General features: G+C 44.9%; 1 protein-coding gene across 2 annotated transcripts; it reads right to left on the reverse strand.

The window, feature by feature from the left end:
- Window positions 1-14,987: 14,987 nt before the first annotated feature.
- On the reverse strand, window positions 14,988-17,638 carry HOXA1 (homeobox A1). 2 transcript variants are annotated; one of them, XM_066239196.1, is made up of 3 exons: window positions 17,225-17,638; window positions 16,927-17,021; window positions 16,337-16,461 (listed from the first exon to the last, which is right to left on the reverse strand). In XM_066239196.1, the coding sequence occupies exons 1-2, from the start codon at window positions 17,579-17,581 to the stop codon at window positions 16,962-16,964; spliced, it is 417 nt and encodes a 138-aa protein (XP_066095293.1). In that variant the 5' UTR covers window positions 17,582-17,638; the 3' UTR covers window positions 16,337-16,461; window positions 16,927-16,961. The 2 variants fall into 2 exon arrangements, with proteins under 2 accessions (XP_066095292.1, XP_066095293.1); XM_066239195.1 differs by having other exon boundaries at window positions 14,988-16,461; window positions 16,927-17,638.
- Window positions 17,639-21,489: the final 3,851 nt, after the last annotated feature.

Here is a 21,489-nt window from a genome sequence, read left to right on the forward strand (position 1 = left end):
ACTTGAGTCTGGGGAAAAGCTCTGACCCTCATATTATAAACTCTGGACATTAAAATAATAATAATAATAAAGTATAAAACTATTTTTTTAAGTAGAGATTAAGGGTTATAAAATATGTGTTTCAATCCAAACTTGACTACTGTTTTGCTAGGTCAAATACTCTAGCTGTTGCAACTGAAGAGAAACATGGAAAGCGTAAGGTCTGGAATGAGGCCTGAGGATTATATAGTCTCTCAACTGGGCCCAGGAAGGAAAAGTGATATGTAATATGTTACATAGCTACACAATGTGGAGCCTGAAACCAAAACCTTGGACATCTGACTCTTAACCCAATACTCTAATACAATTCCAGTTCAAGGGAGACTTAAAAAACTGATTATTTGGCATTGCATAAGCAGCCAATTTTTAACCAGTTCTATAGCACTGGGCCTCTGTTGGTACATAATTACTTTCAATTTTCAAAGGTACTGAGAGAACTACCAGAAGTTTTCAAAGTGCCTTGAGCTATTTAAGCAGTTCTACCTGAATAATCTAAGGGAGCAGAGTTCCTTTGAAAACATAAATTTACCATAAAATATAGATTATGGCAGTGCCCATTAAGGTGGTTCTAATTCAAAATCAAATCCTGCCACAACTTCTACCCTTCCCTGTCCAAGGCCATCTCCAATATCACTTGGTCAGGCTAAGTGCTCAAATTGTTCTATTACTGGCAGAGATATTTTAGGATAAAATCTAGATTATATGATCTTAAGTAACCTCTCTGAAAAATACAGTTCCTTTGCAGCAAAGTCAACTTTTTAAAGTACACACATGCACAAACACCCAGATCTTAATAAGTTCTATAAGGTAGTGTTGGTGTGCAAAATAGTTCTCAACACTATACTCACAAAACTGTAAACATGAGCAGTTGTATCATACTTCTCTCCAGAATCGAGACTCAGGAAGTGCTAAATCAGTGGCCTCTGGGTCCCCTTTCTGTGTCCTTTTTCTACCTAGATGACCCTTTGACCTCCCATCTTCTTTCACCCCCACTAAGCCCCAAGCACCAACTTTTCTCTGACCTCCTTCCCCTGTCAAAACAGAAAAGACTTTAGTATCAGTTATTTACACTTTTTGATTGACTGATTGGCTTCAGTTTAGTTTCAATGAGCTTTAGAGTCAGTATGTTAATTCAAGCAACATTTATATTTAAACCATTTTACAACTCATTGTATAATAAAGGTCAATTCTCCATTAAAGAATTTTGCACTTCAAATTTAACTAGGGTAAGCAAATAAAATATTTTGGAAACAAGGAAGGACTTGAAATTACTGTTTGTGTTCCTAACCTTGGGGAGTCATGAACCACAGCAGAATAGCTGAGAGGCTACAGAAAAAACCCAAAGAATTGTTCCCTCATTCACTCACTCATTCATATATTCAACAAACATTTATCAAGTACCTACCTTGTGCCAGGTATTACAAGGCAGAAAGAATCAATGATTAATAAGATAAGGCCTCTCTCCTGAATTAGTTTACGAAGAAGAGTCACAAACAGGTTAACAAAGTTTAAAGCCTCAGAGTGAGAAGTGGTCTGACAAATCAAAAATGCTAAAGGCACCCAGGGAACAGGCGTGCACCCTCCCTATCCCTGGGGCCGGTTTCACAGATGACAGACCCATGAGCTCAACTCGTGGGAATGTGACAGGGCAAAAGGCAGAGAAAGGGGTGAAATGGGTTCCCTAATCTTCTGGCCAAATGGGAGAGGGATGGTTACCTTTCCTGCACAGAGGGAATTTAAGGCAGAAGAGGCTCACACCAAGGCCAGTGTCTATTGCAGCCACAAACATAAAGATAGCTGAGGCTATGGCAGCAGCTGGGCCCCTTCCTCCTATCTGCAGTCATGTGGGGAGGTTGGCTGATGATAAGCCTTGCCAAGATGCCCTTAGCCACTTGTGGGGAGGACAGGTGCAAGCATTGTCATACAACTCCACACTCAGACTACACTTTGGAAATGTTATTTTTGTATCAGGATGCACCAGTGGGACATAAATTTTGTCCATATCCTTTAAAATTATTATTTGGTTTTGCTCTATTTCGGACCTTACAATTTCAGAACCTTTGTTAGTGTCAAATTTAGGATAACAGAGAGAAAGGTTGGTAGTCAAGTAACATCCATGCCTCAGAATAGCTCCTTTCCTGCCAGTGAAGGATTAGAAGGAAGTCTTATGTCACCTTAGCAGCTAAAAGCTGATTTCTGGAAGCTTCTTAAAGCAGACACTTTGGAATACTACTCAGCCATAAGAAATGATGACATCAGATCATTTACAACAAAATGAATGGATCTTGATAACATTTTACGAAGTGAAATAAGTAAATCAGAAAAAAACTAAGAACTGCATGATTTCATACTTAGGTGGGACATAAAAAAGAGACTAAGAGACATGGACAAGAGTGTGGTGGTTACGGGGTGGGGGGGGGAGAGAGAGAGGTAGAGGGGGGAGGGGAAGGGCACAAAGAAACCCAGATAGAGGTGATGGAGGACAATTTGACTTTGGGTGACAGGTATGCAACATAATTGAATGACAAGACAACCTGGAGATGTCTTCTTTGAACATATGTAACCTGATTTATTAATGTCCCCCATTAAAATTAATAAAAAAAATAAATAAACACAGTAAAATCCAAAAAAAAAAAAGCAGACACTTTGTCCCCAAAGGAGAAACCAAAAATGTAAAACTACATTTGTAAACTGTGATAAGTATGGAAAAGAAACAAAGAGGGTTCTAACTTAAGGCCTCACTGAGGAAGCATCAAGTAACTAAACTCAAGGATTTGGGAAAAAATAGGGAGGGAGCATTCATCCCAGGCTGCAAAGTCCTGAGGTAAAAAAGAGTTTACCTTTTGGATGGAACTCAAGAAGAAAGGTGAACAGTGTGGCATTAAGATGTAGGTCAGTGATAGCCTGGTCCCTACCGCCCAGTAGGGGGCGTTCCAGCTTTCATGGTGGGCGGTAACAGAGCAACCAAAGTATAAATAAAAAGATAGATTTAACTATAGTAAGTTGTTTTATAAAGATTTATTCTGCCAAACTTAGCAAAAATCCAACATAAAGTACTTGGTAAGTAATTATTATTATATGCTTTAACTTGCTGTAACTCTGCTTTATAAATTTTATAAAGTAAAGTTACTTCCCTACTTTATAAATCACCATTACTGTGGAACCGGTGAGCAGTTAGAAAATATTACTACTAACAGAGATACAAAAGTGGGTGGTAGGTATAAAAAGGTTGACTACCCCTGATGTAGAATGAAAGGCTCTTCCTAAAGATATCTTTGTGTAGACATATCTTTATTTATATATACATATGAATGTATATAATTGCATAGACACATTCAATTAATTTTGGGTAAATTATTTTTGCTTTTATAGGTGTTCCTAACTCAATTTTCTTTTTTGAACTGGACGTGTTTTCAACCTTCCTCTGGCCTGACCTGTGGTGGCGCAGTGGATAAAATGTCAATATACGTTTAGGTCGCCGGTTGGAAACCCCTGGCCTGCCTGGTCAGGGCACAGATGGGAGTTGATGCTTCCTGCTCCAATCCCTTTCTTCTTTCTCTCTTTTTTTTTTCTCTCTCTCTCTCCTCACTCTCTAAAACTGAATAAACAAAATCTAAAAAAAAACTAGTTCAAACTTCCTCTGGTCTCTCCCATATCCCAGCACCAGATCTAGAAACACTGATACCCTTGAAGCCGTAAAACTCTGAGTTAGTAGCATCTTTACATTCAGTCTATAGAATTTTCCCAAAATCAGATCTTCCTTTTCCTAAGCACACAATCTTCCCGGGGTCATTTCCATCCATTGTATGCTCCCTTTCCATCCTTTCCCACTCACAAACACTTGAAAAGCCCCACGTTTCTGTAATTCTGACCCTCTTCTCTTTCCATTTCCTTGACTTTCACAGGAAAGCTAGGGGCATGAAGTTTATGTTAACATTTCCCACACACTTTGTCTTCTGCAATAAAAGCCATCATAAAACCCAAATCACATGTTGATCACTGTCCCAACCATAATTAAAGGCTTTCTCTCAAGGTAAATTGGGGGAGAAAGAAATGCCATTTCCAATTACTCTATAGGACTTTGATAATAAAATTCTAAAAGTTTAAATGTCTAACTAAATTCTAATAAAAATATTAATAAGTAATGTGATGTGACATAAATTAGGTAATAGGTTATGTTTTATAATGATTTGTACATTCTTTCAAAAGGGATGGTATCTCCCCACTGCAAAAATTCACATCATCGCTGAATAAATGTTTTCATTAATGAAGGAACAAAGCTATGAGACCAGATTCAAGTATAAGGCAGCAAGAAAAAAACCAGAGTAAGTAGGTGAGAGAAGTTCCAGGAGGGGGAAGAGACAGATTTAGGGGAGGTCAGGAAGAAGTGAGCCAGAAGGAATTCCTAGAACCAGAAGAACAAACACCTAGGTGCTTCTGAAGGGCACGTGCAGCAAATAGGTGCGCAAGCATCACAGCCCTCCCACAATTATAGATGCTCACTCAGGGACTGGACTGGGTGCCTTCAAGTCATTTTCAAATAAAGGAAAAAAATGAGAGAGGGGGTAGGAGTAAGAAAAGGAAAATCAGGTCAATCAATCAGTCAAACCAGTTAGGGGAAAGACTACATACAACATTATAAAGAACGAGTAGTCAGGCCTGACCAGGACATGGTACAGTAGATAGAGCATCAGCCTGGGACACTAAGGACCCAGGTTTGAAACCTCGAGGTTGCCAGCTTGAGCATTGCTCATCTAGCTTGAGTGAAGGCTCATTAGTTTGAGTGTAGAGTCACTGGCTTGAGCATGGGATCATAGATATGATGCCATGGTTGCTGGCTTGGGCCCAAAGGTTGCTGGCTTGAGCAAAAGGTCACTGGCCCCCAGCCAAGGCACATATGAGAAAGCAATTAATGAATAACTAAGGTACCGCAACTATGAGTTGATGCTTCTAATCCCTCTCCCTTCCTGTTTCTCTTTCTCTCTCTCTCTCTCTCTCTCTCTCTCTCTCTCTCTCTCTCTCTCACACACACATACACACACACACACACGTGCGCACACTAAAATAAAAAAAGCTAGACTCAGGAGCTAGACTGCTAGGTTTAAAAGTCAGCTTCACCATTTTCTGGCTGGGTGACCTCTCCCCTCAGTATTGTCTTCTTTAAAATAGAGATTATAATAGCACCTACACCTCATAGTGTTGTGGAGATAATTCAAATGAGCCAACTCGCATAACGTGCTTAGCACAACACAAGCTATCAACAAGCCTCCACTACTTTTGTATATATAGACTCAACCTCAAAAGAATAACTACTCACAATGAAAAACTAGGAAAGCTATAAAATAAAATAGAAAGTAAGTTCTTGTCTACAACTCAATTACATAAATTTGTGTTTTCTTGATGAGCAAAGAAAAAAGCCATCTTTGACTCTTTTTATGACTTTGTTTAGATTTTTCAAGGCAAAAAGGTATGCATTAAAAGAGCCCGAGGCTGGAGGACAGAAAATGGAATTTGAAGAAGCTGCCACCTGGCCTATCTTATATAGATACTTTCTAAATCACATAGCCCAACTTTCATCTGACAATTCCAGACCACTGCCCACAGGCCCTAAAAAATGTCAAAGGACCATCGTTTGGTATAACACATGGCACATGTATCAGGATTCTTAGTTGTAAGCAAAAGAAACTGACTGTTGTTGATTTAATTGGAAAAGGAACATCCGGGTAACTCAGAAAATTGCTAGGAAAACTGGAAATACAGCTTAAAAAATGGAAAGCTTGCCAGTCAGAGTTAAGTGTCACCATAGAGCCAGTCTAGTGAGGGGACAACTGCCCTGGCCCCAAACCCTGACTCAGCTGCCTGCCCTGCCAAACTTCTAGATCTGGTTGCTGCTAGATGCCATCTCTAGCACCTTCAGCATGGCTCTGCTGGAAACAGATGAGGCTACTGAGAGCAAAGATTTGGCCTTTCCTGACTCACAGTGAGAAATTACTTGAACATAAAAGGTTGAGATGTTGGTCAATCCTACAGAAAAAATGAAGGAAGGAAGGAAGGGAGGGAGGGAGGGAGGGAGGGAGGGAAGGAAGGAAGGAAGGAAGGAAGGAAGGAAGGAAGGAAGGAAGGAAGGAAGGAAGGAAGGGAGAAAGGAAGGGAGAAAGGAAGGGAGAAAGGAAGGGAGAAAGGAAGGGAGAAAGGAAGGAAAAGGGAGGGGAGGAGAGGGGAGGGGAAGGGAGGGGAGGGGAGGGGAGGGGAGGGGAAGAAGAAAAGAAGAAAGAAAGAAAGAGAGAGAAAGAGAAAGAAAGAAAGAAAGAAAGAAAGAAAGAAAGAGAGAGAGAAAGAAAGAAAAAGAGAAAAAGAAAGAGAAAGAAAACTATCTGGTGCAATAAGTAATGGTACATTCACTGTTTTAACCAATCATTAAATAAAAAATATGTCACATAAACACAAATAATATTTATGATTAATCTTTATGATATAACATAAATGTATCTACATGTTTGTTTCTGGGGTTTTTTGTTCATTTATTTTGTTTTTTATATTTCACATTTAAGTGAAATCATATGATATTCGAAAGCAATTAAGTAGAAATTGCCATGCTGGCAAGTGGCACAAGGGACAGAGCATCTCCTGGAGAGCCAAGGTCACCCGCTTGATCCCAAGAATGCTGGCTTGATCCTAGGTCGCCAGTTTGAGCCCTGGTCAGGACATGTATGAGAAGCAATCAGTGGGTGGAACAATGAATTGATGCTTCTCTCTCTCTCTTGCTCTCTTCCCTCTTTTCCATTTCTCTCTCAAAAAAAAAAAAAAAAAGAGTGAAAATTGCCACCTCAAAATAGTCACAGAAATGTAAAGAAAAGCATAGGGAATACAGTCAATAATATTGTTATATAACTATGTATGGTGTTAGATGGGTACTAGAGTATCAGGCTGACCACTTCATAAGGTATATAAATGTATAATCACTATGTTGTACACCTGAAATTAATATAATATTGTATTCATATTGCATATACTATAACATAATATTGTATAATTCTGTGATGCTAATTGTGATTGAAAATTTTTTTTAAATAAATTGTCACAATTTGCTAAAGTCTGGATCTCTCTCATTGAAGGAATATTTTTTATCTAAGTTAATGAATTGCAAGTGAAGTCCTTGTGCTCTATAGGGACACACCAATGAAGCCAGAATTCCTCCTCGACTTCCATAGTTCCATGTTAGCAAGCAGGGAGCTAACATGCCTTCTGAATGGCTGAGGCAGACAATTAAGAAGTTTGGCTTTCGTCTTGGTTTTGTCTCTGTCTCAACTGTCAGACCATATACAGAATTTCTGAAATGAAAGAAATGAAATGAACTGGCCGCTTTATCTTTACCCATGGGAGAGAAGAGACCTGGGCAGTCAGTCACCCTTTTTGTAGAATTCATGGAGGTAAGCAAAAAGGAAGTAACCCTCTGGCCATAAATCTCATTATTCAAACCTACTTATTCTTAATAACTTTTAGCTCTTCAGTATCTAATTATTATGGTAATTAATTAATGTAATTACTGTACTTAATACAATAATTAATTATTAATGTTATTAACATAGCTAGCCTGAGATTAATTTTTGACTGCAATTTTTAGACCCACTTAAGTTTATATTACAGATATAAGAAAATATTTTTTTTCTTACCACTATTGCCTCTGGCACCTTTCTGGGACTTAGTTTCTTTACCTGTAAAATAGAAAAACCAGATTAGATGACTTCTAACGTATCCTCTTTCTTACTTCTATCATTCTATGACTAAATATTAGAAATATTGTAATGTTTGTAATTATGCCAAGTCCTTGTTCACTTATAAAAGTTAGAAAAGTAGAAGAAAGCAAAGTTACGTTCTTCTATATACAACTCAATCTGACTTTATGTCAAGTGAGTTCTGAGAAGAACTGGAATCTAAAGACTTGGTTCTCTTTAATATAGTTCTTGGCCTCATAATATAGTTATTTAAACTCTTGTTGAACCTGATTCCTCTGATTATTTTTAATCAAGAAGTGCTAAGAAGTAAACTTATGAGGTCTAGCCCTTTTGGGTAAACATGAATTACTATTTTCTGTTGTTGTTGTTCAATATAGATTGTGACTGGGTTTGTAGTACATAAAATAACCAAATGAGAATTCTGGGGTGGAATATCATGCTTTCAAATGTTTCCAATCATATGGATGTTAGCTTTCATAGACAAAATATCTACATTTTATATTGACTATTTCCATTTTTGTCCACATAGTGGGTGTGCCGCAAACATAACTTGTGAATGAAAATAAATGGTTTCTTTCTTCTCTCTGCAAAGAATTCCCTCAATCGATTAGTGTCAAAAATGGAAAAAAGTCTTTTACTGTTAAAACAGTGCCTTCATTGACTTTATTGCTAAATTTAACCTCTCTTCAGCTTTGTTTTCACTCAAATATTTGTCATTTCCTTATTTTCTCAAGAATGTGTAGCAACAGTCTGTATATAAATCTGATATTTAACAGTTTCTCCAACCCTCTAATTCTTTACCAGTAAGCAATTGCCCACTATAGTACCTGTATCAACAATGATAGTATGGTAACTCTTTGTTGAGGACTTGTGAAGTTATCCTGTGTAGAAGCACTACAACACGGTGGGTAAGAGTTTGGGCTCTGGGTTCAATGGACAAGTAACCTGTCCATTTCTTTACATGTAAAATCAAAAATAATAAAAATACCTCCTTCTTGGTGCAGAGTAAGGACAAAATGACTTAAGGTATGTACAGTATTTGACACAGGATTGGACATCACTTGGCTCAGAATAATCCCAAATAAATACCAGCTCTTCAGCATACCGAAAAACCACATAAACTTTAGAGGTTGAAACTTAAAAATCAACAAGAACAGTCCCCTTAGTGTGTAATTTAAGAATCTGAAAGTATAGAAAGGTTAAGCACCCTACAGGGGTTATCTCTTCATGTTGCCGGAAGTCAAGGGCCCTGCCCTCAAGAAACTTAGGATCCTTTTGGGAGAGCCAATACTACTAACACACGGGGACAGTCTGACTCACAATCCCTGGCTTCTGTGTGTGTGACAAGGTTTCCTGTGTAAAACGTGGAGTTCTGAGGAGGGGCTTCGCTGAAAGGGTGGGAAGTGGTGCAGACAACTTTCCAAAATGAATCGAGACTTGAGGCAAGTCAGGGTTCGCCGGTGGAAGGAATGAGGACAGGGCCCGTGAGAAGGATGCGTCCCTGCCTGGAGGGGCGCTGGTCTCTAGGAACACCCAATGTGGGGGGTACAGGTCCATCCCACCTGCACCCCCCACCTCTACCCTTCAAAACCTCCAGTTGAATCAGAAGGTGGGGGAATGTTGCTCAATTACATGTGTTTTGAAATATATCTGGGAGGAGGGGGCCGGCAGAGAGTAAGCTCTCCCTCCCCCTTTCAAATCTGAAGAACTTGAACGAGGAGGCCAGGCTTCCGACTCGAACTCTTCCTCCCGGGTTAGGAGTGTTGGGTCCTGCACGCTGGGCTGGCGCCCCGAGGCCCGAGGCCCGAGGAGCATGGCGGCCGCCCCCTCGGCCGCGGCGTCTCCTTCCCGGAGCACCTGGCAGCAGGGCGCGCTGGCGGGAAAAGAGTGAGGGGCCGGCAGGCCTCGTGGTCCCTTGAAGACAAAGCGGGGGCCCTGGCAGCCTCCGGGGACGAGCCCCGACTCTGTGCCAACCCGCCCCGGCTCCGGCCGGGCCCCGCGCGGGCGCCAGGCCGCCGGGCCGCGAGGCCCGCACGCCGGGAAGGGCCCGGATGCTGCTCGCTCCCCGCTCCGCGTGGGTCCGGCGGGGACGAGCGAGCGCGGCGGCGGCGGCCGCAGAAGAGTTCGGGGAGGAGGCGGGGAAGGCAAGGAAAGAGAGCCGTCTTCACCTTGCGGGGCCGCCACGGCCGGGACGTCGTCCGGCCTCCGCGCCCCGGCCCGGCCGCCTCGAGGCCGGCTCTGGGCCGCGCGCGACGCCACCCTGGCGGCGCCCGAGTTCTCGCGGCCGCGCGGCCGGGGAGCTGAGCGCGAGCGGCTCCCGCGGCTGCCCTTGCGCTCCTGGGGCCGGGACCCCGTTCGGTCCTCACGATGGACCACTTCCTGGAACCGCGCTGCTGAGATTTCAGGCGGGGGGGCAAGTCCCAACCATTCACAATCATCACTTACTGCATTTTTCCTACGGTTCTGTGGCGACTTTTCTTTTAAAGGGAAGTCTGTAATCGCTTGTAAACCGCCCAGTACGGCTAAAGAGTATCCTAGTTTAAAAAGAAAAAAAAAAAGTCCTTTAATAATTTTTCTTTTATTTTCTGTTGCAAGCGTTTGCCTATTTTCCCCCTAACCAAAGAACCAACCAAGCCTAAATTGAAAACGCAAAACAACCTGATTTTCAGAGATTAGCATTGGGACTAGATGTTTTACGAACATATTTCTAATACTAAAGAATGTAATGGGCTGTTTAAAAAATGAAGGTATATTTTGGTTGTGGCTGGACATGTTGAAAAGGCATGTTGGTCTTTTCATTTATTTCCAATAAACCGAAAATGCCTTCCTTTTTTGGAATATTTTGCAGGGCGTAATGGAGGTTTGGGGTTGTCTCCCCCCCCCCCAAAGGGCACATTGTTCATAAACTAGAGTCTGTGGAGCAGAGCTGCTTGATTGATACTTGGTTTGCAGTTCTGCAATCGAAGCTATATCAGCTATATAGTTGATGACTGGTGTTATTAAAAATAAGGATATAAAACTCCAGGGATTCCAGTTCAGCTTTTCAAACAGTGACAGTCATAAATGTCCCGTTGGGCATCGGTTTCTGCTGAGATCAGTAGAACCCCACGGAGAAAAGAAAATGTAGAAATTTGTGTTGCAGGGAAACTTTAATTGTTCGGGCCGGTGTGTGTGTGTGTGTGTGTGTTTGGCATATCCATAGGTCATGAGAAATTTAAGAAATATGGACCAGAGCAATTCAGGAGGCTATGCTTTGTCACATGAACCAAACGAAACTAGCAGGAAAAAGAAGATTCAGGGTTAAGTCACCTCCTGGACTATTTTTTTGCATCTCCAGCCCTTTCTAGTTGAAAGCTCCTGACAATTTAGTGGAGGTTGATCTTGGGTGTAGGCAACTCCTCTTTCATTGTCTATATTTGAAAACAAGATAAATATGTGTTGAATTTTACCTGCTTATCTCTTTTAATGTTTTTAGAACATATGTCTTTAACAGCAAGTAGCCTGACATTTTATTGTTCAAACAAGATGGCAGAAACATTCAACTGGGAGATGGTTTCAAAGATTCAGTAATACTGATGGCCTCAAAATTGAGGACTTTACAAGTAAACCAGAAGGGGAAAAAACATAAACAATGTCCAGGCTGAAACAAATTCCGTATAATAAATGAGAAAGGGCAAAATCAAATCAGGGATTTAGAATTAAGAAGTGCAGTGGCTCCAGGTTCTAAACCACTCTAGTTTACATTTAGAAAGTAAGAGTACTGATTCTATGGGCTCTAAGTCAAATCCATCCACCTCTAGATGTCTTATCTTTCTGATCCGTAAAATGAGAGGTTGGATAATGTGTTCCTTTTAATTCTGGATATCTAGGTACAAGTAGTCCTGAGGCAGAACTTTCATGTACTCTCTCTCAGGCAAAAACTAGGCTTATCTACAGCAGAGGGTCACTAAACTAAGCCATCTAGTGAACAGCTTATCTGATAGGAACATGTTAACTTATGTCCTTGTGTGTATTGAAGAAGCAATAGCATTTCTAAGAGTTTGAGATGTATTTTACAGTTCCATTCAATATTTTAAAAAGATGCTGTCAATGTGCCCATTTCAAAATTTAAAAACAAAAGGTTTGCCTGTCATTCAAAATAGTAAATTAAAGACTCAGACTTCTAGAGCTTCTACTGCAAGAATGATTATTCTTCAGAAAGAAACACAAGCAGCAGTGACCGGTTGTGGGTTTTTTTTTTTCTTTCTCCCCACAGACGTGCTCAGCCATCAGGAAAGCTTAATAAATCCCTATTTAGTATGCATTTATGCAGTGATTACATGAACTTTGACCTCTGAAGAGCTGTAGCAATTAGCTTCAGTGTCCAGCATCTTCTCCCACCATTCCCCACTGGCTCCCTTTGGTCATCCTTTTTCATTTCAGTAATTCGTGCACTAGGAGAGCGTAAAATTTTAAAGTTGACTTTCCACCAGATTATTTGCTTCTTCTGCACAAGTCAATTCCTTCTTCTCATCCTCCCCCCTCCTGTCTAAGCAGCCATCTCAGATGGATATTGGGGCTCTGATTGTCGATATTACTCAAATGCAAATGGATTTCAACTCAATCTTGCCCAGTACTTTCGCAAAGAAGATAAACTCTAATGGCCCAAAGAGCTTCGTTTCATAGCTCGTGGCATCTGAAATAAATCGGATCTCTTCTGTCAGGCTAATTTAACAATTTTTTTTTTAATATTCAATGTAATTTATTTTAAGTCTTAATGAAACCTATAGTGGTTTGGCAGAAAGCAAGAGGAGGAAGCGAGAGAAAGGCAGCTGGAAGCTCCTCTCCCTCCTCCCCCCAAAAAAGAGCCAGGAAGGGAGATGAAAGTGTTTTAACTTTCTAGTAAACACTGTTTAGCAAAAGAATAATAGGAAAGTTGCCCCTTTCCTAAAGAGGGATGGAACTATAATTGTTGCCTTCAGCGGAGAGCTCAGATAAACCGCTGGGACTCATTCTAAAGTGACCCATCACTGCATTCATCTCTTCTTGAACTTTCGGTGAACCTGAGATTAAACAGGGGTGAGCAGCTAAGCAGTTTGTTGTTAGCAGCCTTTTCAACAACCCTTTCAGACTGAGTAAATATTGATCGGTTTGAATCTGATTGCCCCAGAGGAAAACACCACGGCATGTGAATAGCCTCCAAAAGTAAACTTTCAAAGGTGAAGCCGAGAGCAGAATTCAGAGCCACAGCGAGAGCTCAGCACAACCTAGTTCGGGGACTCCCAGAATTTTGAGAGCACTTTGAAGAAATGTGAGTGAAGAGAGGAAAAAACATCTGAAAACTGGAATTTTATATAGCATTTATCCCAAGTCCCTAATTGAGACTCTTGTCCTTTTCGAATCTATCAATAAAATGTTATTTTCTGTTTTCCCTCTTTTGTCGTTTCCGTTGCCATTGCTGCCATTTTTCAAGGCTCTAACTGTGCTCCTCAGAGACCAAAACAGAAAAAGAGAGACCTTGAAATAGGACGTGTTAAGCAGCTTTGATTTAATCGATTGGGACAACTACAAAGATACAAATGTTTTTTCCTTGTTGAAAGGTATATTAATGTTTCCTAGATGCATTGCTTATTAACTGATTTATTCCACGACCTAGAGAAGGCTTGGGATGTTTAGCCATAATTTATCGTCTCTCTCTCAGCTACATTAAAACCAGCACCTTGAAGATTGGAATCTCCGGATTCCCGCGGGTCGGGCCCTGCTTTTAGATATTGAAATCTCGGCAGTGGCATGCAAATGACACTTTAACACATTAAAGTATTTGGAAACCAGCCATCTGTTTTGCTGTGTGGCCTTACACTAATAAACAAAAGATACTATATAGGGCCAGGCCCCGGGAAATGAAAGAAAGAGTTGGCCCACTTTGAAGTTCTCCCCCATCCACTTGAGTCTTTTAGAAGCAACTCCAGAACCCAAGAGCCGCGGGGAGGACACCGGGTGCCCTTGATATGGCCGCAGCAACTGTGCCTGCCAAATCCTGGCTTTCCCCTTTTGACTGGGAGGTACAGGAAATCTCAAAGGTGCTCTAGGATGCCTGCGAATTTCAAGATTTTGTAGGATTTCCTCCCCCCAGCCCTCCATCCCATCCTTTGTAAAACCCCCTTTCGAGAGGAAGGAAGTCATACGTCTGTATTTGTTTGTGATGCTATAAAATTCCCGCTCTACCCTGGTGCTAAATTAAAGCCTATAAAAATGTGTGAAAGTAAAGTAAAATTGGTAAGCAATCTAGCAGAGCCACTAGGAACTCTTTGATTCGCTGGCTTCCTCTGTTAGAGAAACACAGGCTTTGGTCAGATGCAATTTGAATAGTGAAAGACTTCAGTTCTTTCAAGTTCACCTGGAAGAACCTGTTGAGCCCAGAGAAGAAAATCAAAACTGTTTTTCCTAGGGTCATGCGGCATGGAACTAGGAACTTGAAGACCCATTACAGCCATGATGGCTATGAAATCAAAGCTGAATCTGATGGGAATGAGTGTGTAACCTAGAGGGAACGGGGGCATTGTAAAAGATGGCAGGAGGGGATATCTATATTGATGGCAGGAGGGACACCAGGGCTTCCTGAAAACAGACCACACTCAATTTAAAGGGTAGAATAGATTGTGACATTGACAACCCAAAAAGAAGGAAGAAGGGTAGGATTGGGTCCCCATCCTCAAACAGCTTTAGATGGGAGCTAATTAAATGTGAATCTCTTAGCTCTTGGTTCACTGATGTGAGGAAAGACTTGAGGGAAGAGTTTCTGCTTTTGAAGGGGGTTCTGTTTATATATACGTCAACATTCAGTTGGAGGTGAAAAGGTTAGCACTTGACCCAGGAAGTACCCATGTTTGTTTCAAAAATAGATCTGCTTCATAAAATTTTTCACCATTTTTTTCCATTATGAGCTTTGATTATAGTAATGGAACTATTGTTATTTTAAAGAAAACAATGTTCTAGACATTGTTTAGGTCTAATTACACTGGTAAGGGAAGCTTCAACTATACATAGTGGAAAGCCCTTTTTGCCCCCAAGAAAAGTCCCACCTCTGAAAATGCACTGTCGTATTTCCCTTCCCCACACAAAATGGCCCAACTTTGTAGAAATCAACAAACTGCAACCAAACCAAATACGCCGATCCTTAAGTATATCTGAAACTTGAATATATTTATTACAGACATCTTAAGACCCGTAAACTCTGCTCTAGATCATATCACTCCAGGATCTCAGAGCTATTCATGATTGTACAGGAAGTGGGGAATATCATAGGCTCACAAAGGATAACTGATAGAACTCAGTGTGGTACTTCAGGGACATCAAAACATTGTGCGACATGCAAAAGACTATTCACGAATCACACAAAATATACATTCATTGTGCCATCCATCACATTAACAATTGAGCTGAAAATACATCATATCCAGCTAAGATAATTGTGGAAGGAAAAAAGCTGGTTTGAATACTATCTTTCGTTTCCAAATAATCCAGCATAAAGTTTAAGTAGAATGTGGCCAGAGAAATAAGAAAGGGGTGTGGATGGGGAGAGACTTAAGCACAGGAAGCAAGGCTTCTAAGCCTTGTGGTCTGCAGGCCTCCTTGACTCACTAAAAGAACAAATTGAGGCTACCCTCAGAAGCGTCCGATTGAGTTTAAATGAGGGCTTTGATTCTTTAACCTATAATCACATATAAAATTGTACCAGCTTTGAGAATTTGCCCACCCTGTTTTAGTCACTTAATCTAAACATTGCTAGAAAATCTGTATAAAGATAAATCTCTCAGGACAAAGTATTTACAACCAGCAAACTCACACATGAAACTGAATTAAATTAAAAGGTGAATGAATTGTGTAAACACGCTCATAGTGCATCTATCTCTTCTTCATGAGCTCCTGGACTCTCTCCATCCTCTCTACCTTACTTTGAGGGCCAGGTAGGGGAGAACTATAAATACACAGATAGACTGAAGGTGTGAAGACCCCTTTGACATTGCTTCTGCAGGCCAAGGAGGCTACTTCCCAAAGGGCATCTGAAAGGAACAGTGGGTTCTGTGGGCATCTTCTAAAAGTAGGGGGCCATCAGAAAATTGGTGCTGGCACCCAATCTGTCTTAAAGAGTTATACTCTCTCCCCCAAATCAAGCATCTAGTCCAGAATTCTCTGGAAAGACATTATCCTGCCCAGGAGCTCCCCAGATAGGATCAGAAAGAAAGCAAGAGACTGCAAATAGAAAGGAAGATAAGCTGAGAATGTGCTTTGGGTAAGAAGTCCCAGCGCAAGAAGTAGCCTGGGCTATGGAGTCTGGGGCTGGGCCGGCCTCAGTGGGAGGTAGTCAGCGTGTCTGAGGTAGAAGACCCCGGGGAAGGAACGCAGGGCGAGGAGCTGGACTTCTCTGAGGATTCCTCAGCCTTCTCCTCGCTTCCCGGCGGGGTGGCGGGAGAGATGGGCAAGAGGCCTTCCTTCTCGCGTTTCTTCTGCTTCATCCGGCGGTTCTGGAACCAGATCTTCACCTGGGTCTCGTTGAGCTGCAGGGACGCGGCGATCTCCACCCTGCGAGCGCGCGTCAGGTACTTGTTGAAGTGGAACTCCTTCTCCAGCTCCGTGAGCTGCTTGGTGGTGAAGTTGGTGCGCACCGCATTGGGCTGACCCACGTAGCCGTACTCTCCAACTTTTCCTGGGGTCAAGGTGGGAAGTGATGAGAGAAAATGGTAAAGATTTAAGGATCGATATGGGATCCCCTACACGTTTAGAACAATATTCAGACATAGAGGAGATCGAGAATTTCTCAGCACAAATCGGGCTAAGGAGCATGAGTGATGAGGTGTAAAGTGTTCATTTGAAGCCAACCATTAGCTTGGTCAGACCGGTGATTAATGGAGCCTAGAGATATTACCAGAACCCCCCACCCACGCACACCTACCCGCTTCCTATTTCCAGAATCTCTCAGATTCAAACCCTTTGGAAACACAACAGTCCCAGATACTCCTTTGCCCCAACACATCTGGGCAATCCCCCAACGCCCTACAACACCCGTGGGAAGCAAGAACTTCTTTTTAAAATACTATTAATTTTCCTTGGAAGGAGCACAGCAGCTCCTCTCAGAATCATCAAGGAGCCCCTACGGAATGGCAAGACTGACCTGTTTTGGGTGGGTTTCTTTTGACTTTCATCCAGTCAAAGGTCTGCGCCGGAGAAGACGACTCTGACGCAGGGGAGCGACAGGCTTCTTGGTGGCTGGCGTGGAGAGGGGACAAGGAGTTATTATACGTGGCCAGGGCCAGGCTCTGGTGCTCTTGTCCATATGAGTGGTGAATGTACTGAGGCGAGCCCACCGCTCCCCCTGCATAACCCTGGTGGTGGTGGTGATGCTGGACCATGGGAGATGACAGATTTCCAGAGTAAACAGCGGGAGCGCACGAGGGGTACCCACCACTTACTTCTGCTTCCTGATTTAACGCGTAAGGGCTGTAAGGCGCGCCGAAGTTCTGCGCGCCGTAGCTTGGACCACAACTCGAGTGGGAGTAGGACACCCCCAGGTTCCCAGGAGTCTGGTATGTGGCCGGCTGGGGGTGGTGATGGTGGTGGTGGTGGTGGTGGTGGTGGGGCGAGCTGATCTGCACTCCTCTGCCCACCAGAAAGCGGTCGTCGCCGCCACAGCTGTTGGCACTGACGGCGCACGACTGGAAAGTTGTAATTCCATGGTCGGAGGAATAGGCTCGCGCTGAGCAGGTCCCCGAGTCGCCGCCGCTGAGTATTGGGTATTCCAGGAAGGAGCTCATTCTTGCATTGTCCATCTGTCACTGAGTGACCGGGTCCTGCGAAGCCCTAGGTGACCGTGCCAACTTTCTCACTTCCTCCATGGGGCCAGAGAAGAAAAATGATATGAATGTACAGTGCGCAGGAGGGGGGGCGGGAGGGCGGAGGGCGCTACGGGAGGGCCACGTGACCACGGCAGCCAATGGCGGAGCCCCCTGCGAAAGTTTGCTGGCTCCCGCGGTGATGGATCACCATTTCAGTGGCATTTAAATCCCTGGCGCTCCTCAGTCTAGGTGACGCGCAGTCAACCCCCCCAGGCAGCCCAGGCGGCGGCGGCAGCTGCGGCCGCTGCGAGGGCAGACTCGGAGTGCCGGGGCGAAGGGGAGCAGAGGCTCCTTCTGCGCGCGCCGACTCCGCTCGCCCCCCTCCGGGAGGCGGGGGCCTGGGGGCCGGGAAGCATCTCTCCCCCGCGCGTCCGCCCCCCGCCCCACCGCGCACAGAAAGATGAGCTGGCGAGAGGTGAGAAGGGAAGAGGGCTCCGCGCGCTCTGGGGTGGGGAATCAGTGGGCCGGAGCTCGAATCGCGCCGAGCAGGAAGGGTAGGAATCCTGCCGACACCGCAGCCCGAGTTCCCCGAACGCTTTCACTGCCCAGTCCCTGCTGTGCTGCCTCGGAGGAGCGAGGAGCGCCGAGCGCTGTGGCGGAGCACCAGGCTGGGCCCCCAGCGATCCTGGCTCCGATGGAGAGGAAAGTGCGCAGAGGGCCTGACTGGGAGGAACCCGGGTGGGCGTGGAGAAGACGTGGACAAGAATAGAAACTTCCCTTCTCTACGGAGGGTCTCCACAGCCCACCCCACCTCCCTCACACTGACTGTTAGCATGGCAGTGAGGAGCTTCTTGTAACTCGACCCTAGAGCTGGGCCAGCCCTACGAGCTGAGCTTGCGGGAAAAGGCCAGGCCTGGTCGGGCTCATCGCCCTCCCTCTCTCCTCGCTCTCCGCCCCTTTCTCCTCCCCACTCAGCTTTGCCATGGGAGCCCTATGGGAGCCCGAGCCGCTCCGCCGCTGGATTTTGAGGGGTAGTAGGCGGGGGAGAGAGATGACGTGGCCAACGTGGGGGCCGGGGCGGTGCGCTGCAGGCCATCTGCCGGCGCCGCTGGACTCAGGAGCCTGCGCGTTCCGGCGGGGGCCTCGAGGGGCGAGACCACAGCTCCCACCAAGTACGCGGACCCTGCCCCTCCCCCCCGCAGTGTTTCTCAGTTTCTTAGGGGGGGGAATGTTAGGAGTGGGTAAAACTCTTTATTTACACCCCCCCCATTCTACTGCACGTCTTAAGTGGGGGTGTGGGCTGGCAGGTGGGAGGGAGGGTGGACAGATGGCTGATGGTGGACGGGACATTTTCTTCTTCCCCTATACCACCTCCTCTCTTTTGTAACTGACTGTATAGTTCCTAGTGGGAACCTTCAAGTCTTTCCCTAGAGAGACACGTGCAAATCTAAACGTCATCCCGGGCCAGGGGTCCTGTTCTCCATCACCCTCAACCTACCATGATGCTGACGGGTCGTTAATTGCTGTTTACTATTAGGTTTCGTGTCAACCCTTGGCTCATAAAGAGAAAAGACCAAACAGAGGCCGAGAATTGATGCGTTCTTAGGTAACAGAAATCCAGAGATGCTCCTGGAAGCTTTGCAGCCAATGATGTATAGATTTTTACTCTGACCATGTTTATCACATCGGAATCCGACAGATGAAATTTATCTGAGGATTGTCTGTGGATTTGGGGATCCCACGTCCCTCTAGCTTTTCCCCAGTTAGTAAAAGAAAGTTTTGCTTAAGGCAGGCACATTTCAAAGGTGTTAATGAACCTTGCAGGTTTCTGGGTTCTGTTCTCCACTTATAGAGGTTCCCCCAAAGCCTGTCCCCACAGAAGGGAAAACTTGCAGACATTTGCCTGTGGACTCCCTTAGGTAGCAAAGAAACACTTTCTCTAAACATTTCCTATTTTGGGTGACCTTTGACCCATCTCCAATCTCGGTTAAAAAGAGCACAGGCAGGAAAAGTCACTCCTGCCCCAGTTTCAGCACCTGGGGGAACCTCATTCTGGAGAAGGGAATAGGCATGGCGGCCCTCCTGGAGGCGGTTTCCTTGGGAGCGCCAAGGCCTCCTGAGCTGGGGCTAGAAGGGGTTTCTCTGGGGGAGGAGGCGGGACGTGAGGGATACGTGCTGGCACTGCGGCTGATCTGCTCTCCGAGCCAAAGCTCGTCGGTACGTTCTCTCCCTTGGCCTCACTCCTTCCCCTTTGACGGCCTCCAAGGCCCCGGGTTTACGCGACCCCCTCTGTCGCGGAGATCGTGCCACAAAGCCACCCTGGGCCACAAGCCCTCTCCTTCTTCTGCTCATTCTCGGCCTCTGCGCTCTTCTCTCCTCTCTTCCTGCAGGGCTCTTTCTAGATCCAGCAGGGGGGTGGGTGCATTTCTGAAGGTGGGGTCACAGGCTTGCACCGGCACACATGCAGGCGCGGGGGGCCGGCGACCCTCCCGCCTCCGCGCACTGCTCCCGGCAGGCCCGGCTCCCGCTGCCGAGCCGGCTCCGCCCTGGCCGGCCGCCCTGAACGCGGAGCTCCCGGTGCTCTCACAAAGACAGCCTCCCTGGCCTCAAACCCGCAGGCTTCCGTAGCTCGGATCCTTCCCCACCCCCACAAAATCCTGGGGCTCATTCCGCCTAGGAGGAGACCCTCAGTCCTCCCGGCGAGTAGGCCGGAGCCCACGATGTGAGCTAAAGTCCCATCAAACGCCCGGGGACGGTGGGTGCAAGGAGAGTTCGGTCGCTATTTAAACGATCGCCTGCAAGCGGTCTGCACGGCTCCACGAGCCTCTTGCAGGGCTCTTCTACTAGAAGGGAAGGAGCGAGGCGCAGACAAAACGCCGCCGAGGCGCGAGCTGTTTATGGCATCCGCGGCTCAGCCAAGCTGTTGTTTTAAAAGAGCAATAAAAATGAATTATGACTAAACGCCTTCTAACTTAATGCTTTCGGACGGGGATCCCCGGCAAATACGTAAGAGGATTTTTATTTGTGCATGTGTTCCTGCAATTGATCTCTTTGATGACATTCTCATTCATAGAAAGCGTTTGATTTATGAGCGTAGGACGAATCGCAAACAGCAGCGGCTCAGCCCTGGCCGTTCGGAGCCGCCCTGATCCGTGCGGCGCTGGAGGCAGGAGACCCGCCCGGGTCCTCACGCGCCTCCGCCGCTACCGGGACTTAGGGGGCAAAGGGGTGGGGGAAGGTAGGGAGCAAACCCGTAAAGAAAGAGCCCAATTTCATCATTACTTCCAAGCCTGTGCTATTAAGAGCCGGGTTCTTAAATCAACCCGCCCCCACACATGTTGCTTACACGCTGCGTTTTCTCACGGTAAGTAACCAGCAGAACAGAGCTCAGTAAGGGGAAAATAAACACGGGGGAACGTAAGAAGGGGGGCAAAAAGTAAAATGACCCAGTAACACACCCTAGATTACATTTTATTCATATTTCATTTAAAGTACTTTTTCTCTTTTTCTAGAAACTGGTTAATTTATAACCTAGGGTGCAGAAAAACTTCATTTTAAATCTCAACTTGCTAACCTGACTTCAAAGCTTTAATGCTCCATTATTTGCCATGTAAACAGATTTAAATTGAAATATTGATTTCTCAGACCCCCCCCCAACCCCACCCCCACAAAAAAGATGCCCAGAATGACTAAACCAGAGGATTGGAAAGAACCCTTTATGAAGTGTTATTTTCCAGCTAGTGACCAGCTTTTTGTTTTATTTTTGTTTTTCTCTATCTTTTAGGTTCTGTTTGCCTGGACCCATCAACAGCTGGGAGACTAATCAACCACACTGAAAATATTCAGGATTTGTGGGGGAGGGGTTGGAATGTAGATGTTTGGAACAAATGTGTATAAATAAA

The sequence above is a fragment of the Saccopteryx bilineata genome, chromosome 7 (assembly GCF_036850765.1).
Source record: "Saccopteryx bilineata isolate mSacBil1 chromosome 7, mSacBil1_pri_phased_curated, whole genome shotgun sequence".
NCBI classification, from domain to species: Eukaryota; Metazoa; Chordata; class Mammalia; order Chiroptera; family Emballonuridae; genus Saccopteryx; species Saccopteryx bilineata.